The following is a 19,078-nucleotide window of genomic DNA, read 5'->3' on the forward strand; positions in this document are numbered from 1 at the left end:
ATATAAATATGATACATGTGTGTTAGGTAATAATCCAATTCTTCAGAGCACAAAAGGAAAATGGAAAGCAAGATTAGGAAATAATCCAGTGGAATGAATAGCTTGGAAATTTAAATCCAAAATGAACAAAAAATCTATTCCATTTCAATATCAAAGGGAAGAGTAACCCTGAGGGATCAGTCAGTAAAACCCTGAATTAGAACTACAATCTCAAATTCATTGGTGTGCTTCAGCTATTTTCCAAAACAATCAGCCTTACCAACGAAAAATGAATTAAAAAACCGAAACTTATTTTCTGAATTGAACTATATATCATATGATACAAATCCTCTAGAAGGGATTGCTGACCTACCTGCTAACTATAAACTTAATGGTGAGCCACATCGTGCTAACAGCTCCTGGCATTTTGTGGATTTGTTTCTCATGTGATAACAATAACTTTCTAAGATTAAATCTTGCACCCTGTTATAAATTATAGGGTGTCCTGTTGTCTGAACCGCCTGGTACAGGAAAAACTTTACTGGCTAGAGCTGTGGTCCATCATACTGATTGTACTTTCATCAGGGTTTCTGGTTCTGAATTAGTTCAGAAATACATTGGAGAAGGCTCTCGAATGGTTAGAGAACTTTTTGTTATGGCCAGGTTTGTTCTTATTCTTTCATTGTTCTTCATAATTTAAATAAATGCAAAGCAAAACATGTTACATATACTTGCAAGGTATTAATTTACAAAATTGATTTCAAAACCCTTTTTGTTTTTGAGTGTGATGAGGAAAATATTTTTTTTTAAATTTGTAGATAGTTACTTGTCATCTATTATTAGTCATTAGCCAATGGCGTGATCTTATGTAGCATGAAACACAAAGTAGAGCTGCTTCTGTCTGATTATCTGCCATGCTGTTATACTTTAGTTTATATTTCTTTGTTTACAAAAGTTGTTTCTTCTCCGTACTCTCGCCTATCTAGGGAGCATGCTCCATCAATCATATTTATGGATGAGATAGATAGTATTGGATCTGCACAAATGGAATCTGGAAGTGGCAATGGTGATAGTGAGGTGCAGAGGACCATGTTGGAGCTTCTCAACCAGCTTGATGGATTCGAAGCATCTAACAAGATCAAGATATTAATTACTTCACTGGATACTAATCTACTGAATTAGGAAACACTGTTTTAATTTGCCGACAATTATTTTTTGTTGCTTCCTTTACCTACTTAGGTGCATTGATGAACAGGTTCTGATGGCTACAAATCGGATTGGTATCTTGGATCAAGCACTTCTTAGGCCAGGACGAATTGACAGGAAGATTGAGTTTCCAAATCCGAATGAGGAGGTACATGCATTAGTGGCCATTATTGTTGGGGAAACGGGTTATTTCCCACACGAACGTAGTTTTAAAATTGACCTAAAATGTCAAGATTAAAACCACCAAAGGTTGCACAGCGGATAAACCTGTCAAACTATTGAATATTGAAACACAATGGAAAAGAAGCAAATAAAAAACAATAAAGGAGAGAACACACCAAATTTACGAGGTTCGACGAGAATATCGTCTACTCCTCGGGCACCACACCGGATGATAACTTCACTTTATCGCCAATATTACAACAAATGGAATTCTTTGGAATTCCCAAAGTGGGAGAATGAAGAATACAAGAGGAAGAGAGAACTTGTTTTTGGGATGATTTCTAATGGAAATACTTAGGTCTATTTATAGTTGAGTTTCAAGAACAATATGTTCAAAGTTTGGCCACCTACCAAAGAATTTTCCAATGTGTACAAGTTAGCCACCAAATATGAAATTCACATGTTCAAAGTTTGGCCACCAACCAAGATGAAATTTTCCGATAAGTTGGCCACCAACCAAGATGAAATTTCCAACTTGTCAACTTAATTTCTAGACAAATCTAACAAATCTTCACCTTGGCTTGAAATTACCAAGCCTACTCAACTTCTTCAACTCCCCAAATTTATAGTGCCTCTAATTGCGCTCACAAGCGCCACACACCCGAAGATGTTCATACTTTCAGGATGTTAATCAAGTTCAAACAATGATTGAACTTGATTACTGTTACCACCTTGGTCATCATATCTGCAGGATTTTCTGATGTCGCAATTTTCTGAAGTAGAATCTTTCCTTCTTCAAAGATCTCCCGCACAAAGTGATACCTCACGTCGATATGCTTAGTCCTTGAATGGTAGACTTGATTTTTCGCTAAGTGAATAGCGCTCTGACTGTCACAATAGAGACTAATGTGACTTTGAACAACTCCCAAGTCTTCCATCAACCCGTTAAGCCAAATTGCTTCCTTTACAGCCTCTGAAACTGCCATGTATTATGCCTCTGTAGTAGACAAGGCCACCGTAGATTGCAATGTAGACTTCCAACTTACTGGGCTTTAGCAAGAGTAAACAAATATCCAGTAGTTGATCGACGCTTATCCAAATCACCAGCATAATCGGAATCAACATATCCAACCATACACTGACCAAGTGCTTCATCCTGTTCAAAAACTAAACCAACATCCACGGTTTGTTGGAGATACCGTAGAATCCATTTCACAGCTTGTCAATGTCCTTCTCCAGGATCATGCATGTACCTTCTCACAACTCCAATTGCTTGTGAAATGTCAGGACGCGTACACACCATTGCATACATCAAGCTCCCAACTGCATTAGCATATGAAACTTTTGCCATATACACTCGTTCTTCGTTAGTTTTAGGAGATAATTGAGAACTAAGTTTCAAATGAGAAGCCAATGGGATACTTACATGTTTGGTATTTTCATTCATGCCAAAACATTGTAATACCTTTCTCAGATACTGCTTCTGTGTTAAACAAAGCTTCCCTCTCTGTCTATCTCTGCTTATCTCCATACCAAGAATCTTCTTGGCCTCACCTAGATCTTTCATCTCAAACTCTTGATTCAACTAAGCCTTTAATTTGTCTATCTCCTTTTGACTCTTCGAAGCGATCAACATATCGTCAACGTACAAGAGAAGATAAATGAAAGATCCATCTTTGAGCTTTTGCAAATACACACAATGATCATATTTGCTTCTAGTATACTTTTGCCTCCTCATAAAGCTATCAAATCGCTTGTACCACTGCCTCGGAGATTGCTTCAATCCATATAGCGATTTGTTCAGCTTACAAACCCATTTCTCACAACCACCATCTTTGTATCCTTCTGGCTGTGTCATATAGATCTCCTCTTCTAAATCACCGTGCAAGAAAGCCGTCTTTACATCAAGTTGAGCTAGCTCCAAATTCAACTGTGCTACCAAGGCCAACAATATTCTAATGGAGGAATGCTTCACAACAGGGGAAAATACTTCATTGTAGTCGATTCCCTCCTTTTGAGTGTAGCCTTTAGCTACCAACCGTGCCTTGTAGCGAACATCTTTCTTGTTATGAGATCCATCTTTCTTTACAAATACTCACTTGCATCCAATGGCTCTTTTACCTTTCGGTAATTGTGCCAGTTTCCAAGTGTCGTTCTTTTGGAGAGATTGCATTTCTTCATCCATGGCACTTTTCCACTTATCACTTTCCAAGCTTTGTATTGCTTCTTGGTAAGTGATAGGGATATCATCATCAACAACTGGAAGAGCATAGGCCACCATATCAACAAATCGAGCAGGTCTACGAATTTCTCTCCTTGGCCTTGTAACTGCAAGTGTTTCTGGTGTCTCCAATGGTTCTTGGGTTTGAACCTCTCCATCTTCTGATTCTTCTATTGGAGTTGGAGAATCAACTGCATAAACTTCTAGGATCATCATCTGCTGAAACTCCACCTGTTTTGGAGTATGCTCCACCTGCTGCGGAGTACTACTTGTCTGGACAGCTTCACTTGTTACCTTCTTTACTAGGGCAGATTCATCAAAGGTAACATCTCTGCTAAAAATTATCTTCTTGGTGTCTAAACACCAAAGGCGAATCCCTTCACTCCATGGGTGATTCTCATAAAGAGAGCCTTCTTTGCTCTCGGATCAAGCTTGGATTCCTTCACATGATAATAAGTAGTGGATCCAAATACATGTAAGGAATCATAATCAGTAGCAGGTTTTCCAGACCATACCTCCAATGGTGTTTTTCCTCCTATCGCTGATGACGGCAGACGATTAATGAGATGGCCAACATATGTCATAGCCTCAGCCCAGAATGCCTTGCCTAACCCAGCATTAGACAACATACATCGAACTTTCTCCAATAGTGTTCGATTCATACGCTCTGCCACCCCATTCTGTTGTGGTGTATGTCTAACAGTGAAGTGTCGAACAATACCATACTCATGGCAAACGTCAAAGAATGAGTCACTTTTATATTCCCCTCCATTGTCCGTCCTAAGACGTTTGATCTTTCTACCAGTCTGGTTCTTGATCATATTTTTCCATTTCAGGAAAATTTGAAGCACTTCATCTTTAGACTTCATCGGATACACCCAAACTCTTCTGGAAAAGTTATCTACAAAAGTTATAAAATAATGGTTTCCTCCTAAAGACGATGTCTTTGAAGGACCCCATACATCTGAGTGAATATAATCTACAATACCTTTTGTATTATGTATAGTGGTGCCAAACTTCAATCTCTTCTGCTTTCCCAGAACACAATGCTCGCAAAAATTCAATTTGCAAGCCTTTGCACCTTTCAACAATCCTTTCTTTGCCAAAATTTGCAAGGATTTCTCTCCAGCATGTCTCAACCGCATATGCCACAACTGGGTTACGTCCAAATCATCACCTCCGGAAGCTGCTGCAACTGCTCCAATAATTGTACTACCTTGGTAGTAATACAAATTATTTTTCCTGATGCCCTTCATCATCACAAGTGCGCCATATGTGACTTTTAAAACTCCATCTCTCATAGTGACTACTGAGCCTTTGGATTCCAAGGCTCCCAACGAGATGAGATTTTTCTTCAAACTGGGCAAGTATCGAACATCCGTCAGAACTCTGGTTGATCCACCTTGATTCTTCAATCGAATTGAACCTATCCCAACAGTTTTACAGGCATTGTCATTGTCCATATAAACAACTCCTGCATTTAGTTCCACTAAATCGGATAATCACTCCCGATTAGGGGACATATGATAGGTGCAACCCGAATCTAATATCCACTCATCGGAATGGAATGTTGTTGATGAAACAACCAATGATATGTCAGAGTCATGTGCATCATGCTCTGCAACACATGCATCTGGAGCAGCTTTTTCTTTCTTCTTCAGCTTCGGACAATCTTTCTTCCAATGACCTTTCTCATGACAAAAGGCACATTCATCTTTTCCCAGTCTAGACTTCGACTTTGATCTCCCTCTCCACTTTGGCTTTTGACTTTTCGAGCGACCTCTTGCCACCATGGACTCCGCTGCTTCATGCTTGCTCTCCTTCTTGGGTTTCTTCCTGAGTTCATAACTATACAAAGCATCAGTTACATCTTTAAGGGTAACATTATCCTTACCATGAAGTAACGTTGTCTCAAGGTGCTCAAATTCATCTGGAAGAGATGACAACAACATCAAAGCCAAATCTTCATCTTTGAAGGTTTCATCCATGCCTAATAAGTCTTCCACTAGCTCATTGAACGCAGTGATGTGTTCATTCATACTGGTGTCTGGTTGATAATCAAATCTGAACAATCTTTTCTTCATGTGGAGACGATTCTGAGAGCTTTTCTTCAGCAATTTTTCCTCCAAAGCTTTCCACATCTTACTTGTAGAAGTCTCGTTCTTGTAGCCATACTTCTGCTCCCTGGAAAGACAAGATTGAATCGTGCTACACGCCAAACGATTGATTGTTCCCCATTCTTTCTCCTCCATATATTCGGGCTTTCCTTCCTCAAATGCGATGTATAGACCTTGTTGGAATAAAGCGTCTAACACCTCGCCTTGCCACATGCCAAAATGACCGGATCCATCAAACAACTCCACCGAGAAATTTGCATTTGACATCACCCTCCTCACCGGTCCAGATGAAGAGCTTGATGTCTCAACTGATCCGTATTTTGGCATTTTAATTCTAACGAACAATATTCAATATCACGAACTGTATCTTTTTAGCAACGGAACCACCAGGATAACCTCAACCGAAGCTCTGATGCCAATTGTTGGGGAAACGGGTTATTTCCCACACGAACGTAGTTTTAAAATTGACCTAAAATGTCAAGATTAAAACCACCAAAGGTTGCACAGCGGATAAACCTGTCAAACTATTGAATATTGAAACACAATGGAAAAGAACCGAATAAAAAACAATAAAGGAGAGAACACACCAAATTTACGAGGTTTGACGAGAATATCGTCTACTCCTCGAGCACCACACCGGATAATAATTTCACTATATCACCAATATTACAACAAATGGAATTCTTTAGAATTCCCAAAGTGGGAGAATGAAGAATACAAGAGGAAGAGATAACTTGTTTTTGGGATGATTTCTAATGGAAATACTTAGGTCTATTTATAGTTGAGTTTCAAGAACAATATGTTCAAAGTTTGGCCACCTACCAAAGAATTTTCCAATGTGTACAAGTTAGCCACCAAATATGAAATTCACATGTTCAAAGTTTGGCCACCAACCAAGATGAAATTTCTAATAAGTTGGCCACCAATCAAGATGAAATTTCCAACTTGTCAACTTAATTTCTAGACAAATCTAACAATTATTATGTTCCTGCTAGCACATTGGTGCCATTGTCGATTTCCTCATTGTCACCTTGTTCCTATACATGTTTGACGAAGAAAAGGCATGCAGAGGGTTGCATTTGAACTGCAAAAACAAAATTTTGTTATTCATCTTCTTGATCATACGGCATTGATTGCATTATGTGTTCTGTCATTTTAGACATCGTTGTAAAGAAAACATTTTTAAGGTAGTTATTCTTCTTCTGCCATTATTAGCCACCTGTTTCGGTTATTTATGAACCTGCAGAGTGCAGTTAATAGAGCTATCATTTAATGGCAGTCAGTATTTTTGCTACTGTCGTACTCGAATTTTTCAGTTTTTTAGAGAGCATGCGATACTTTGCTATTTGACAGGTACTTATGTCGTCTATTCAATTGTATGCAGTCTCGTCAGGACATCCTAAAAATTCATTCTAGAAGAATGAATTTGATGCGGGGGGTTGATCTAAAGAAGATCACGGAGAAGATGAACGGTGCTTCTGGTACAGAGCTTAAGGTATGTTTGCCAATAATTAATTAAATTGTGTCTGGTTTCTGGATAAAGAGAATATATATTTCCAATCCGAATATGGTGGGCAACATGTGAATATCATCTTTTGGTAGCCTTACATGGCTCTTATTAATACAATTATGCTGTAAAAGAATACAAAACCCTTAGACCCAGTCTGGCATTTTGGTATCTCATTATGAATGCTAAGGTCATTTGACAACATCTACGAGTCTGTTTGATGACTGTTAACAAAATTTATGGACATATTTAAGATGTTTTTGGTACACAAGATAGATAATCTGAACGCTCTGCATCTGCAAGACCATATGGTTTATCGAACACCTTACCAATGTAGGCGTGTGCTTTTTTTGGCAGGCCGTTTGCACAGAAGCAGGGATGTTTGCTTTGAGGGAAAGGAGAGTCCATGTAACACAGGAAGATTTCGAGATGGCTGTGGCGAAGGTGATGAAGAAGGAGACTGAGAAAAACATGTCCTTACGAAAACTATGGAAGTGAATAATGTTTTTTTTTGTCATTGTTGTGCTTTGCTCTACTCGTTTGGGGGGAAAATGGAACATGTAATTCCAGATTTATATAGTGACAATGTAAACTGTAAGGCTGATTTCTTTGACAAGGCTGCCTAAGAGATTTGCATGTAGAAGACTTGAATTTCATGAACAACTTAGATTTGTTTGTGGTACGAATAGTTGGACTATAGAAGAGAGTTCTTTGATTGCAAGCTATTTGGTTTCCGACTGGGAAAAATTGTGGTTCTAATTAAAAATAAATAAATATATAGAACATTGAATCGATGAATGAAGGAGCATATTGATATGCATGACATCTTTATGTTTGAATTAAACATGTCTTAATAAATAAATAAAACTGTATTTTTGCACATGGTAACGTGCCGGCCTCTTAAGAGCATAGAACACCAGTCGAGTGTAATTAGGTTTGGTACAATTGAACACTATTAAATGATACAAATTAATGAGTTTAGATAACTTGTTACCATTAGAATTATTCGTAATCTTATAAATTAAGAGGTTGACTTAGAGAAATAGAATGGTTGGAACTTACTTTAATGGAAATAAGGGTTGTGGTCATAATTGATGCCAATTATTTTTTATTAAAGGGAACAATGTACAAAAGCAGGGTCTGATGTAAAAAGTTTGAACATATTAACCTATGAATCAGAGATTGAACCTGTTGTTCATTATAATTACGGTAAGAGAAAAATAAATTTTATTTGAGTAGTAGTACTATAAAACGAATGAGATTAAACCCTCACTGGACAACAATAATGGGAACTCTACTTTCAATTAGTAACCTCTAATCATAAAGTCCAAAGGGTAAAAACAATTTGTTGGATGAAGCACTAATGAATTTTAATTGAGCTTTAAATTCTTAATTATATCATTTGTGAAATTTTATGGATTTTAATTGATATGTATAAGATTAATTTGTACATCACATAAGTATTACAAAACGAGCAATGAATATATTTTCCTTTTAATTAGATTCAAATTCTCCAGTGTGTATATGAAACTTTTTACTATAATCGATCACCATAAGGACTAAGAGAGAATTTACCCAGTTTTGGTTGGAACCGATTTTGTCCATTTATCCATTTTACTATAAAATAAGATAGAAATTCCAAGAAAAGAGTCCGAGGTACTTACAATTTCCCCCCTTCATTTATCCGCCATTGTTTTGAACTTGCAATTATCCCTAATTTAAGTTTCCTCGGGGCAAGAACCTCAATTTTTATTCCACGAAATTTTATATTATATTGATTCAAAGCTGTTGATTTATGTTTGGTTTTGTTTTAGAGCATCATTTTTATGTTCGATTCGTGATTGCTGAATTTTGGTCATTGATATTTGGCAAGGTAGGTTAGTTTCTCTCTCTTCTTTATTCACCAATGGAGGGTGAATTGCAGTTGGAGCCGGCAGAAACTCGAAACCCTAGTGATTCTGATCCTCTTTTAGGAAACCATATCGATCCATCTTCTCCGGAGAGTTCGAGTGAGATTACGAGTGAAAATATTGAGAAGAGAAAATAATCTCAGTAACCAAAAATACCTTATAATATATGAATTTAATTAATTTTTTTTGAATTTGTCAAAATGACCAACAAATTCGCAACGCGAATTTCAATTTCGCAACCCAGTTTCCAATTTCGCAACGCGAATATGTAAATCGCATTGCGATTTTTCAAATTCGCGTTGCGATTTTTCAAATTCACAACGCGATAGTCAAATTCGTAACGCGAAAGTCAAATTCGCAACTGAATTTCAAATTCGCAACGCGAATTTAATTTCGCAACAGGTTTTAGTTTCGCAACACAAATGTCTTGGGTATATAACAACGCAGCAACAACAACTCATAACCTAAATCCCTAAATCGCAACTCATTCCATCTCCATCTATCACTCTCTCCGGCGACATCCGTTCCTATATCCAACGACATCCTTCCCCATCTATATTTTTTTTACATAATTTTATTTCAATATAATTTTTCAATGATTTCTCTCCCAAATTATCAACTATCAACTTAATAAAGGTATGTTTTTCTCTAAGTTAGTGATGATATATAGTTTATAGCCCGTTTGTTTAGTAAATTAATTTATAATTTTTAGAATGAAATCATCTAATGTTGATCATGTTTGGATAGATTTGTGTTTTGGAGGGTCATGGGAGAATGTTCATGGTGTTTTACAATATGCGCCTTTACCCATGAATTTTCAACTAAAACTGTCATTAAAAAAGTTAACTTATGAAACTCTAATGTTACGTGTTGCAAAGAAATTGAATTTAGAGCCTCTAAGTGGATTTAGACTATCTTATCTGAGAAAATGTAAAATTTATTTGTTAACCGACAATGAAGATGTTGAACGATTCATTGCTTACATTAGTGTTTCACAAGAAGATGATGTTACATTGTATGTTGTTGAACCTAGAAGTAGTGAAGTTGGGTCAGTAGCGGGTAGTAATCAACTAAGTTCTTCAACCCAAAATTTAATGGTTCCACCACAATTTCATCACCAAGCAAATTTTGTTTCACCACATTTCCAATACCAAAAACAAAATCAAACACAATCTCAAAACCCACAACCTTTTCCTAATCCAAATCCCAATCAACTTTCAGCACCAAATTCCGGTTTTCGTATTGACCAGTTAGACGATTATGAGCCAACAGAAAAAATTGTGAGTACTAGTCAATATTCGAAATTTGATCTTGGTCAATACCCGGACTTTGATCTTGGTCAATACTAGGATTTTGATGATGTGATGGAAGAAGAAACAGACTATGCATGTAATGATTTTGATATTGGTCAATACCCGAATTTTGATGATGAAACAGCCGCTGCCGAGGAAGATGTTGTTGATGATAATTAGGAGGAAGTTACGACCGTGAATGAACATGTTGAACATCCATTCTGTAATTCATATAACCTTGAAGAAGAAAAAGAAGAAGAAGAAGTCCCCGAAGAAAGGAAAAAGAAGAAAATGCCACGGGAGTATAACTGGAATATGTCAGAGTTACTTCAGATACCAGAAGAAGAGTTGGTAAAGATATCAGTTGATTGTTACACAAAAGTTATTCGTATCAAGAAAGATGATTGTTTTAATACAAAGGAATACTTGAAGATAGCTTTCTATACGAAATGTGTGGAAGATGGCTATCAACTAAGAGTTAACAAATCAAGCAAAGATCGTTTCGAAACAAGGTGTATGATTGACAAAAACTGTACGTGGCGTATGATTGCAAAGAGGATAAAAGATTGCAAAATGTTTCAAGTTAGGACTTTTATTGATAAACATACATGTTCAAGAACCCAAGTTTTTTCTCACCATGGACAGGCAAACAAAAAGGTGTTGGGTGGTTTTCTGGCTGAGTTAATGTTTTTGAATAGAAGGGTATATCGGGGACATGAAATTATGACTGACATGAATGTTCGGTTCAAGATTAGTATCTCATATTCTCAAGCTTGGAGAGCCAAATGTTATGCCTTGGAATTGTTGAGGGGGTCGCCAGAAGCATCGTTTGCCCAACTGTCGACTTATTGTCATAATTTAAAGCTGAAAAATCATGGGTCGGTAACTCATATCAAAACAAATAGAGATGGACGCTTTGAGTTGTTGTTTATCTCCATTGGTGCTGCGGTTAGTAAATAATTATAATTTTGTTGACTCATTTTTGTTAGTTGCAATCATTTCACATTTAAATGATTATATTTCTTGTGTATATGATTTTGTAGATTCGTTCGTTTATTACTTGCATGCGCCCAGTTATTATAGTTGATGGAGCACATTTGAAAGGTCGATACCTTGGAGTAAACTTATTAGCAGTAGCCATGGATGCTAATAATGGGATATTGCCAATAGCTTACGGGGTTGGCAAATCTGAAACCTCTGATTTATAGACATGGTTTATGGGACATCTTAGGGATTACATAGGTCCTATTAGTAATCTGACAATCATATCTGATAGGGCAAACTCAATTGACAACGTTGTTAAAAGGTGTTTCCTAGATGCTTTTCATGGACTTTGTGGTGTTCTTAGCTTGTATTTATAGATTGGAATGTGTTTGATGTTGTATATACCTTGATGTTGTATGTTGCGATCAACGCAAAAGTCAAATTCACAGACCGAAAATCGTCGTTGCGAATTTGACTATCGCAACGCTTATTTCGCGTTGCGAATTTGACTTTCGCGTTGCGAATTTGTACCTTCAACATGTCTTTTTTGCCTTCAAACATAATGCAGATTGAATTTTTTAGAAATAACAAATCAATTAAACAAGCAAAAAAATAATTCTTATTTACAAATCAAATTAAACAAATCAACTTTTACAAATCAATTAATCAAAAAATAAATCTTATTTCCTCATCAATTAAACAAATCAACTTTCAATGTAAAATTCAATTAAACAAAGAAAAAAAAGTGTACCCCAGACTGTTGTTTATGCACAAATACATTTCACGCAGCTCACTTCAGGATTAACCTGCAGAAACCAAACATTTGCTCAAACAACACTTTCTACACATCTAAAACCAACAAACAGTAAATTACTCTAGGTACTTAACCAAATATTTTTCAAACCAATTAAAGAGTATATATGTTAACAACACTTGCTCAAACTTACCAATTGTTTATGTACAACTTTCAGCACGCGGATGCAGGTAGGCAGCGTCTCGCATATATCGATCTGGCTATATAATGTCGAAACCACAAGCCTACTGCAGCTCTATCTCTATCTGTGGGAGGTAGATACTGTATACTTCCTGTCGTCAAATGTTCCAAGCACAAGCATACGAGAGGACCACAATCCCCTATGGCTCTCTGCATTTGTTGTGGCGCAGTCTCATCTCTGATCATTGTAATTTTGAACTTCTTTGGTTTTCTTGTTTCCAGAATTTGTCCAATAATCAATCGCGTTCAAGTATTTAGCCAAATGATCGCTCCATCCCTTTGTAATAATATCTCTCAAATCAGACAATGGTATGTAATTCAACATGATGTCATATACCATTGTCTTCAAGGATGGGAGCTGAAGCTCGACGAGAAGCCAATGACGATGTTCCAAAACAGGTATAAACACCTGCAATCATAAATAATTGTGCACATCAAATAAAATTTATGAAAACCTTTAAAATATTCAAAAAAAATACTAACCTTATCGACCTCCCACCACGCAAGATAAAGTTTAGTTTTTCCATTAGTCAACTTATATGAAGCATCTCTCTGATCCTTCAAGTGAGCTGTGTGAAAAGACGTCGGCATAATAGTCCATCGAGTGCCTCTTTTCTTCAATTTCCTTATTATTAGAAGACGTGACACCCATGCATCAATATGTTGTTTTATAAAAAAAATAAATATATTAGTCAATTTATTAATAATTTAAAAAAATTTAATCAAAATGCAATATAAGAAGAATATAAGACTTACCACCCCTTCGAGATAGTCATTATCTTCAACCCCTAATAAAACACCCCACCAAGACCGATCAAGAAACAAATGAATAACATCGTCGATTTGGCATAGGTCAGAATAACACCCCTTGCTCCGCTCATGTAGATAAAAATCAACTACGGTCTTAGCCCAAAGGGTATTATCCGTAATTGTGTCCGGTAGTGTTTCCTTCTTCTGCTGAGGAATGGTACTAGCCGGTAACACATACGAAAGCCTTGCATCCATCATATCGGGCACACGAGGGGGTTTATCAATATGTCGACATATGACGCCATATGCATCAGGCTCTTGAACGGCGGGCGGGACCTCTTGAATGATGACGGGGGCCTCTTGAACGGTGGGAGGGACTTCTTCGATGATGAGAGGGGCCTCTTGAACGATAGGAGGTGCCTCTTGAATGATGATAGGTGCATCGGGCTTCTTCTTACGGAGTATTGGCACTAGTGGGGTGAACAGAGACGTAATGGCACGTGCACGACGTCTGATGCGTGAACCCCGTCGTACAAGAAAAACCTGACGTAAAACATCTACCTTATCGGGCCGCTGAAAATAATTAATTCATAAATCAGTAAATAAATAATGCCGAAAAAATATTATTTGCATTTTTAGTATAATATTAAACAAATTTACCTCATTGCGTAGAGTATGAACCTCATTCTGTAACGATGAAACAATCTCGCGTAGAGCGGCAACCTCATCACGTAAATTAGATACCTCACCATGTAGCACACCATTGTCATCGCGTAAAAAATCCACCTCACCACGTAAAGATCGAACCTCATCACGCCATGCACCATTATCTTCATGTAAAGTATCGACCTCATGATGCAAAGCACCGACATCATCACGTAATTTCCCTAACTCATCCCGTGGAGGTGGAGAGCAGGGAGATAAATGTCGTGGCCTCTTTGTCGGTCGCCTATCATGAGGTGATGGTGGAGAAGAGGCTCGATGATGTGATGGAATAGGTGATGGTGGAGGTGGAGAAGAGGCTCAATCAGGTGATGGCTCTGGGTGTCGAGCTGTAGAATCGGCCCGATCAGGTGATGGCTCTCGAAATAGGGGGTGCTCATCATCCGTCCCATCAAAAAATCGCTTACTAGCTTGCCACCAATCAGTGACAAGCTCAGCCTCTGTAATGGATAGTTGGCCTCCTAACAATATAAAAGCTCAAACAAAGTTAAACTTGTACTAGTAATAACTTGTTTATATATACCATATATTATTTGTGTTAACTTACATCATTCATCGTCGTATATGGGAGTAAATCTTCCCAATCCAACATGCGGATCCTCTTCCAGGTAATAGCCCTAGGAATATCATTTGATCTTTTTATCGCATATGTCCGTATGCTGGGGAAAGCCTCAAATATCCAAATCTACAAAATAATATAATACACAAACATTAGTAATTGTTAAATAATTAATTATAATTTTGGAAACATTATATAGAAATTCTTACCTTAAAGGCCCAAGTAAAGTCTGTCAAAGTGTATTTAGAACCATCGCCCCGTAAACTTTTTCGGTCCTCAAAGGCAGACGACAACTTCTTCCAGGTAGCTTTCATAGATATGAACCCCACGGAAACAGGTTCCATGCATTTAGGTCCTCTACCAATAATATTAGGTCCTCGGAGATTGGTTGTCTGCCCTCTTTGCCTAAAAAGCCGGCATGCAAAAGTAATAAATGACATACTCGGACAACATCAATGTCATCCATCCGAGTAAAACCATCTTTATCAAATAATCTCTTCAAGTCGTCGACGATTATACTCGGCTTCGACTTTGCCAGCCCAGGAAAAACCCGATATAACCATGACGGGCGGGCGATATGACTAGTGTACCGACCTACATCATCGTGTCCGAAGCGTAGACCGGTGATTAAGCAAAACTCCTCCCACCCAAAACAAGTATACGCCGGTGCCGGAGGAAAATGAAACCATATCTCCTCATCACCACGTTGTACCCCCTCGGGTAGATCGTTAGTCATGGTCTGAAAAAACAAATGTGTCAACATAACATCTCCACCCGTATGTTGCACTTTCAGCCATGGCCCGAAGCAAGTATCCTCAAACAATTTTCTTTGTAGAGGTGTAAGCGTCGACGCAATTTTAGTGGCTAGGCTTAATTTATTCCTTAAGGTCAATGCAGCCGAAAAAAATTTCTACAAAAACAATAAACATACCAAGTTAGATATACCAAAAACTACAAATTATACACTATAAATAGACATGATATTAAACAGTGAAAACAAAGCCAAATATGTTTCAAACTAGCACGGTATTCACCCAAGTAATTATTCCATCATAGTTCACAAAATGCATCAGATAACATTCCAGAAGTAAGCACTTATATAAACATTTAAAAGGACAACATATAGGTTTAGTGCAGGTTCAAAGACAACATAAAGAGTAGTAGTTTATTCTTGAAACTTAAATTAGCAACACTGTGAAGTTAGTATTTGTCTTTGTTTTTTTTGTTGAAGAAATGCAATTCATTCAAGTTTCAATTTGCAGAATAAAAGAAGTTTCTGAAACTTAAATTCGCAATGCGAAAATGAAAATCGCAACGCGATTTTAGTTTCGCGCTGCGATTTTCATTTTCACGTTGCGAATTTGGTGTTACGATTTAGGGTTTCTTCAACAAAAAGACAAAACAAAGACAAATACTAACTTTACATGGTTAAAGACTAAACAGTTTAGCAGTATTGGCAGCAACTGAATGAATTTAGCAATCTCAGTGAAATGGTTAATCTAATAATAATACAAAAATTTCAAAATAAAAATAATTAAAAAACTAACCCTCGGTGGTTGATTTTCCATTTCTGACCGTGAATGGTTGTGAGGGTTGCTCTGAAAGATGGAGATAGACGGATTTCGTCGGAAATGGGGACAGATTTCGTCGGAGATGGGGACAGATGTCGCCGTAAAGAGTGAGAGATGGAGATGAGACTGAGTTGTGCTTTAGGGTTTTAGGTTAGAGATGATTTGCGATAATACTGTTTACATTTGTGTTGCGAAATTAATATTGTGTTTCGCGTAAAAACATTTGACTTTCGCGTTGCGAATTTGACTTCTGTGTTGCGAATTTGACTTTCGCGTTGCGAATTTGACAATCGCGTTGCGAAATTGGAAAATCGCAACGCGAATTTGGAAAATCGCAATGCGATTTACATATTCGCGTTGCGAAATTGGAAACTGGGTTGCGAAATTGGAATTCGCGTTGCGAATTTGTTGGTCATTTTTGGCAAATCCAAAAAAAGTTGGTTAAATTCGTATATTATAAGGCATTTTTGGTCACTGAGATTATTTTCTCTATTGAGAATGGTTCTGCTCCTTGTTGCCGCATTTGCCTCGAATGCGATGGTGAAGAAGGTAAGGGTTTATTCTGTCCTTTGATTTTCCTTTTTGTTTCTAATTATTGATCTTAATTTTTTAGCTTAAGTTTGTGAATTGCGAATGTAGTTATATTAAAATATTTGATATTGAGTTTTGGCATACGGATGATTTTACATGATCGGTATGTATATTCAAACCTTGAACTGATTGTTGTTTTGTAGATGATGAACTAATATCTCCATGTATGTGCAAAGGCACCCAGCAGTTTGTTCATCGTGCTTGCCTTGATCATTGGCGTTCGGTAAAGGTAAATTAAGCTGGTTTCTCTACCTGAATGTGAAGGTTCAGTTATCGAATATGTTAGTAACTGGTCTAATGTGAGCTTCTTCGTCCTCTTTTGATATGAAGGATTTGCTTTCTCCCATTGCACGACTTGCATGACTCAGTTTCATCTTCGAGTTGAATTGTTTGAGGACAACTCTTGGCGTAAAATAAAGTTCAGACTTTTTGTGGCAAGAGATGTCTTTCTTGTGTTCTTGGCTGTACAAACTGTAAGCTTCTACTTTTACATTCATCAGGCTAATATGGCCATTACATGCATGTTAGTCTACCACCTTTTATTCTTTGCATTTATCTGTCTTTTATTGCTGATTATGATATTTGTATATGGTGATTACGTGTTGTATTAAGGCGGCACCAACTTCTGGAAAACCCTGCAATTTCTTATTCCTTTGACTTTGATCTATATTTTGTTGTTGGATTCATGAAGCCTCATTTTAGCACTACCATTCAGATGAATTCATCACAATACCTAACCCCCCACAAACTTCATACTTCTATTGCCTTCCTATTTATGAGAAAAAGAAGGGGGAAAGTTAATCAAGTGACCCTGGAAGACTGGAAGAGGCTGATACAAGTATCTTCTTATCAAAGTTTTTAGTCATGCATAACTCGGAAAGATTGAGAGCAAACTTGTCTGATTGGTTCATCCCTTGAAATTGTCATCCTATGTTGGATTTATCTATTCTTCAGGTGATATCTGCAATGGGAGGCTTCGCATATGTCATGGATAAAGATGGGGCTTTCCGGAAGTCATTCAGTTATGGTTGGGATCGAATACTGTCAAACCACCCTATTCCATTTTATTATTGCATAGTTAAGCTTCCCTGATTTTCTCCAATCTTTTTCTAGTTATGCTGCCGGTAAACATTGCTTTGTACATTGATAGTGTTTAAGGCATAAGTTCAGCGGCATATGCCAATTTCTGTGTGGTAAGATGATAAACTCATAATGTTTTCCATGTTTCTCAGGGGTGCTTGTCTTCTTTGTGTTGTTCGGACTTTTCAGTCTCATATTGGATTGCTCCTCCCTCAATAGCAATGACCCGCGAATGGCTGTATGCCAGAATTGCTGTTATGGGTGGGGTATATTGGATTGCTTTCCTGCTGCTATGGAAGCATGCTTTGAACTGGTGATGATTTTCGTTGTGATCTTTGCCATTCTGGGGATAGCTTACGGTTTCCTAGCTGCCACCATGTCAATTCAGCGGATCTGGCAGAAACACTACCACGTTCTTACTAAGAGGGAGCTTACTAAGGTAAACATTGTGCTAGATAGCTTTATAATTATATCTTTGCGCCTTTTACTACTGTTTAAATCTCACATTGGTCTTTTGCAGGAGTACATAGTGGAGGACCTTCACGGCTCTTATACCCCACCAAAACTTGATCCGGAGCATGAAAAGCGCTTGAAAATGATGAAGCTTTTGTAGTGTGAAGAAATTGGTATTTGAGGTGAGTCTTTCAAATTATTCAGAACACAAAAGATAAAAATCTGCCGGTTGCTTGGCCATTTTGTCAAATAGAGTTGGGGGGGGGGGTATCCTTTTTCTATAGAAATCTCACTTTGAAGTCTTTACATGGTTATAGCCGACTGACTGTGAACGCGGTAAACTGACCATGGCGGGGGGCAGGGGGTGCATAATAATTTGTGCAGTGATATATATATATGTATTGATGTTTGTCTAATAACCAAATCAGCTACTGTTATATTATTCTACCCAATATACCTTGCGTATGAAAACCCTAGTGTAGATAAATGGTTCTAATGTAGTAGTTTGTTTTTAGTTATTTTCTATATATATGTATATTGGAAGCTGAATCATGCTGCAGGGGGTATCTGATCTCCAGATAAGATTGATAAAAGGTTTGAATTGCAATACAAGCCAAACTTCTTTTTCCTTGAAAACGTTGTTAAGGAGGTTGAATATGAATATGCAGGAAACATGGATGTGGTTTATATTTCTTTTCAATTTTAGCATAACATGATCGGATTCTTTTGGTCGCATTTCTCGATAGAATTAGCCATGGTTGATAAGCTTTGGCTGATTCATCCATCTTCACATTTGATACATGCAGCAGAACTTAAACGAATTGAGATGAATATTAATTCCTAACTCATTAATTAGGCATAAATTTAAGAACCTATGTTTATCAGAATGTGGTGTCTGCAATGAGTGAAGAGGTATTATCGAATTTGCTTCCAGGTAAATTACAACATTTAAAACAACTCATGTAGCCATCATTAACCT

General features: G+C 37.3%; 3 protein-coding genes across 3 annotated transcripts; all 3 read left to right on the forward strand.

The window, feature by feature from the left end:
- The first annotated feature begins 370 nt into the window (after positions 1–370).
- Positions 371–7,870, forward strand: LOC120117779 (26S proteasome regulatory subunit 8 homolog B-like). The gene is made up of 6 exons (XM_039138001.1): positions 371–385; positions 479–642; positions 966–1,122; positions 1,235–1,333; positions 7,070–7,180; positions 7,550–7,870. The coding sequence occupies exons 1-6, from the start codon at positions 371–373 to the stop codon at positions 7,688–7,690; spliced, it is 687 nt and encodes a 228-aa protein (XP_038993932.1). The 3' UTR covers positions 7,691–7,870.
- An 8,599-nt stretch (positions 7,871–16,469) lies between these two features.
- LOC120117780 lies at positions 16,470–17,658 on the forward strand. Its single transcript, XM_039138002.1, has 4 exons — positions 16,470–16,524; positions 16,710–16,795; positions 16,893–17,039; positions 17,521–17,658. Exons 2-4 carry the CDS (start codon positions 16,733–16,735, stop codon positions 17,656–17,658), a joined length of 348 nt encoding a protein of 115 aa, XP_038993933.1. The 5' UTR covers positions 16,470–16,524; positions 16,710–16,732.
- Positions 17,659–17,852: 194 nt separating this feature from the next.
- LOC120117867 lies at positions 17,853–18,467 on the forward strand. Its single transcript, XM_039138052.1, has 2 exons — positions 17,853–18,085; positions 18,167–18,467. Exons 1-2 carry the CDS (start codon positions 17,879–17,881, stop codon positions 18,257–18,259), a joined length of 300 nt encoding a protein of 99 aa, XP_038993983.1. The 5' UTR covers positions 17,853–17,878; the 3' UTR covers positions 18,260–18,467.
- The last annotated feature ends 611 nt before the right edge of the window (positions 18,468–19,078 follow it).

This window comes from Hibiscus syriacus, unplaced genomic scaffold (genome assembly GCF_006381635.1).
Source record: "Hibiscus syriacus cultivar Baekdansim isolate YM2019G1 unplaced genomic scaffold, ASM638163v2 tig00110321_pilon, whole genome shotgun sequence".
Taxonomy (NCBI): Eukaryota; Viridiplantae; Streptophyta; class Magnoliopsida; order Malvales; family Malvaceae; genus Hibiscus; species Hibiscus syriacus.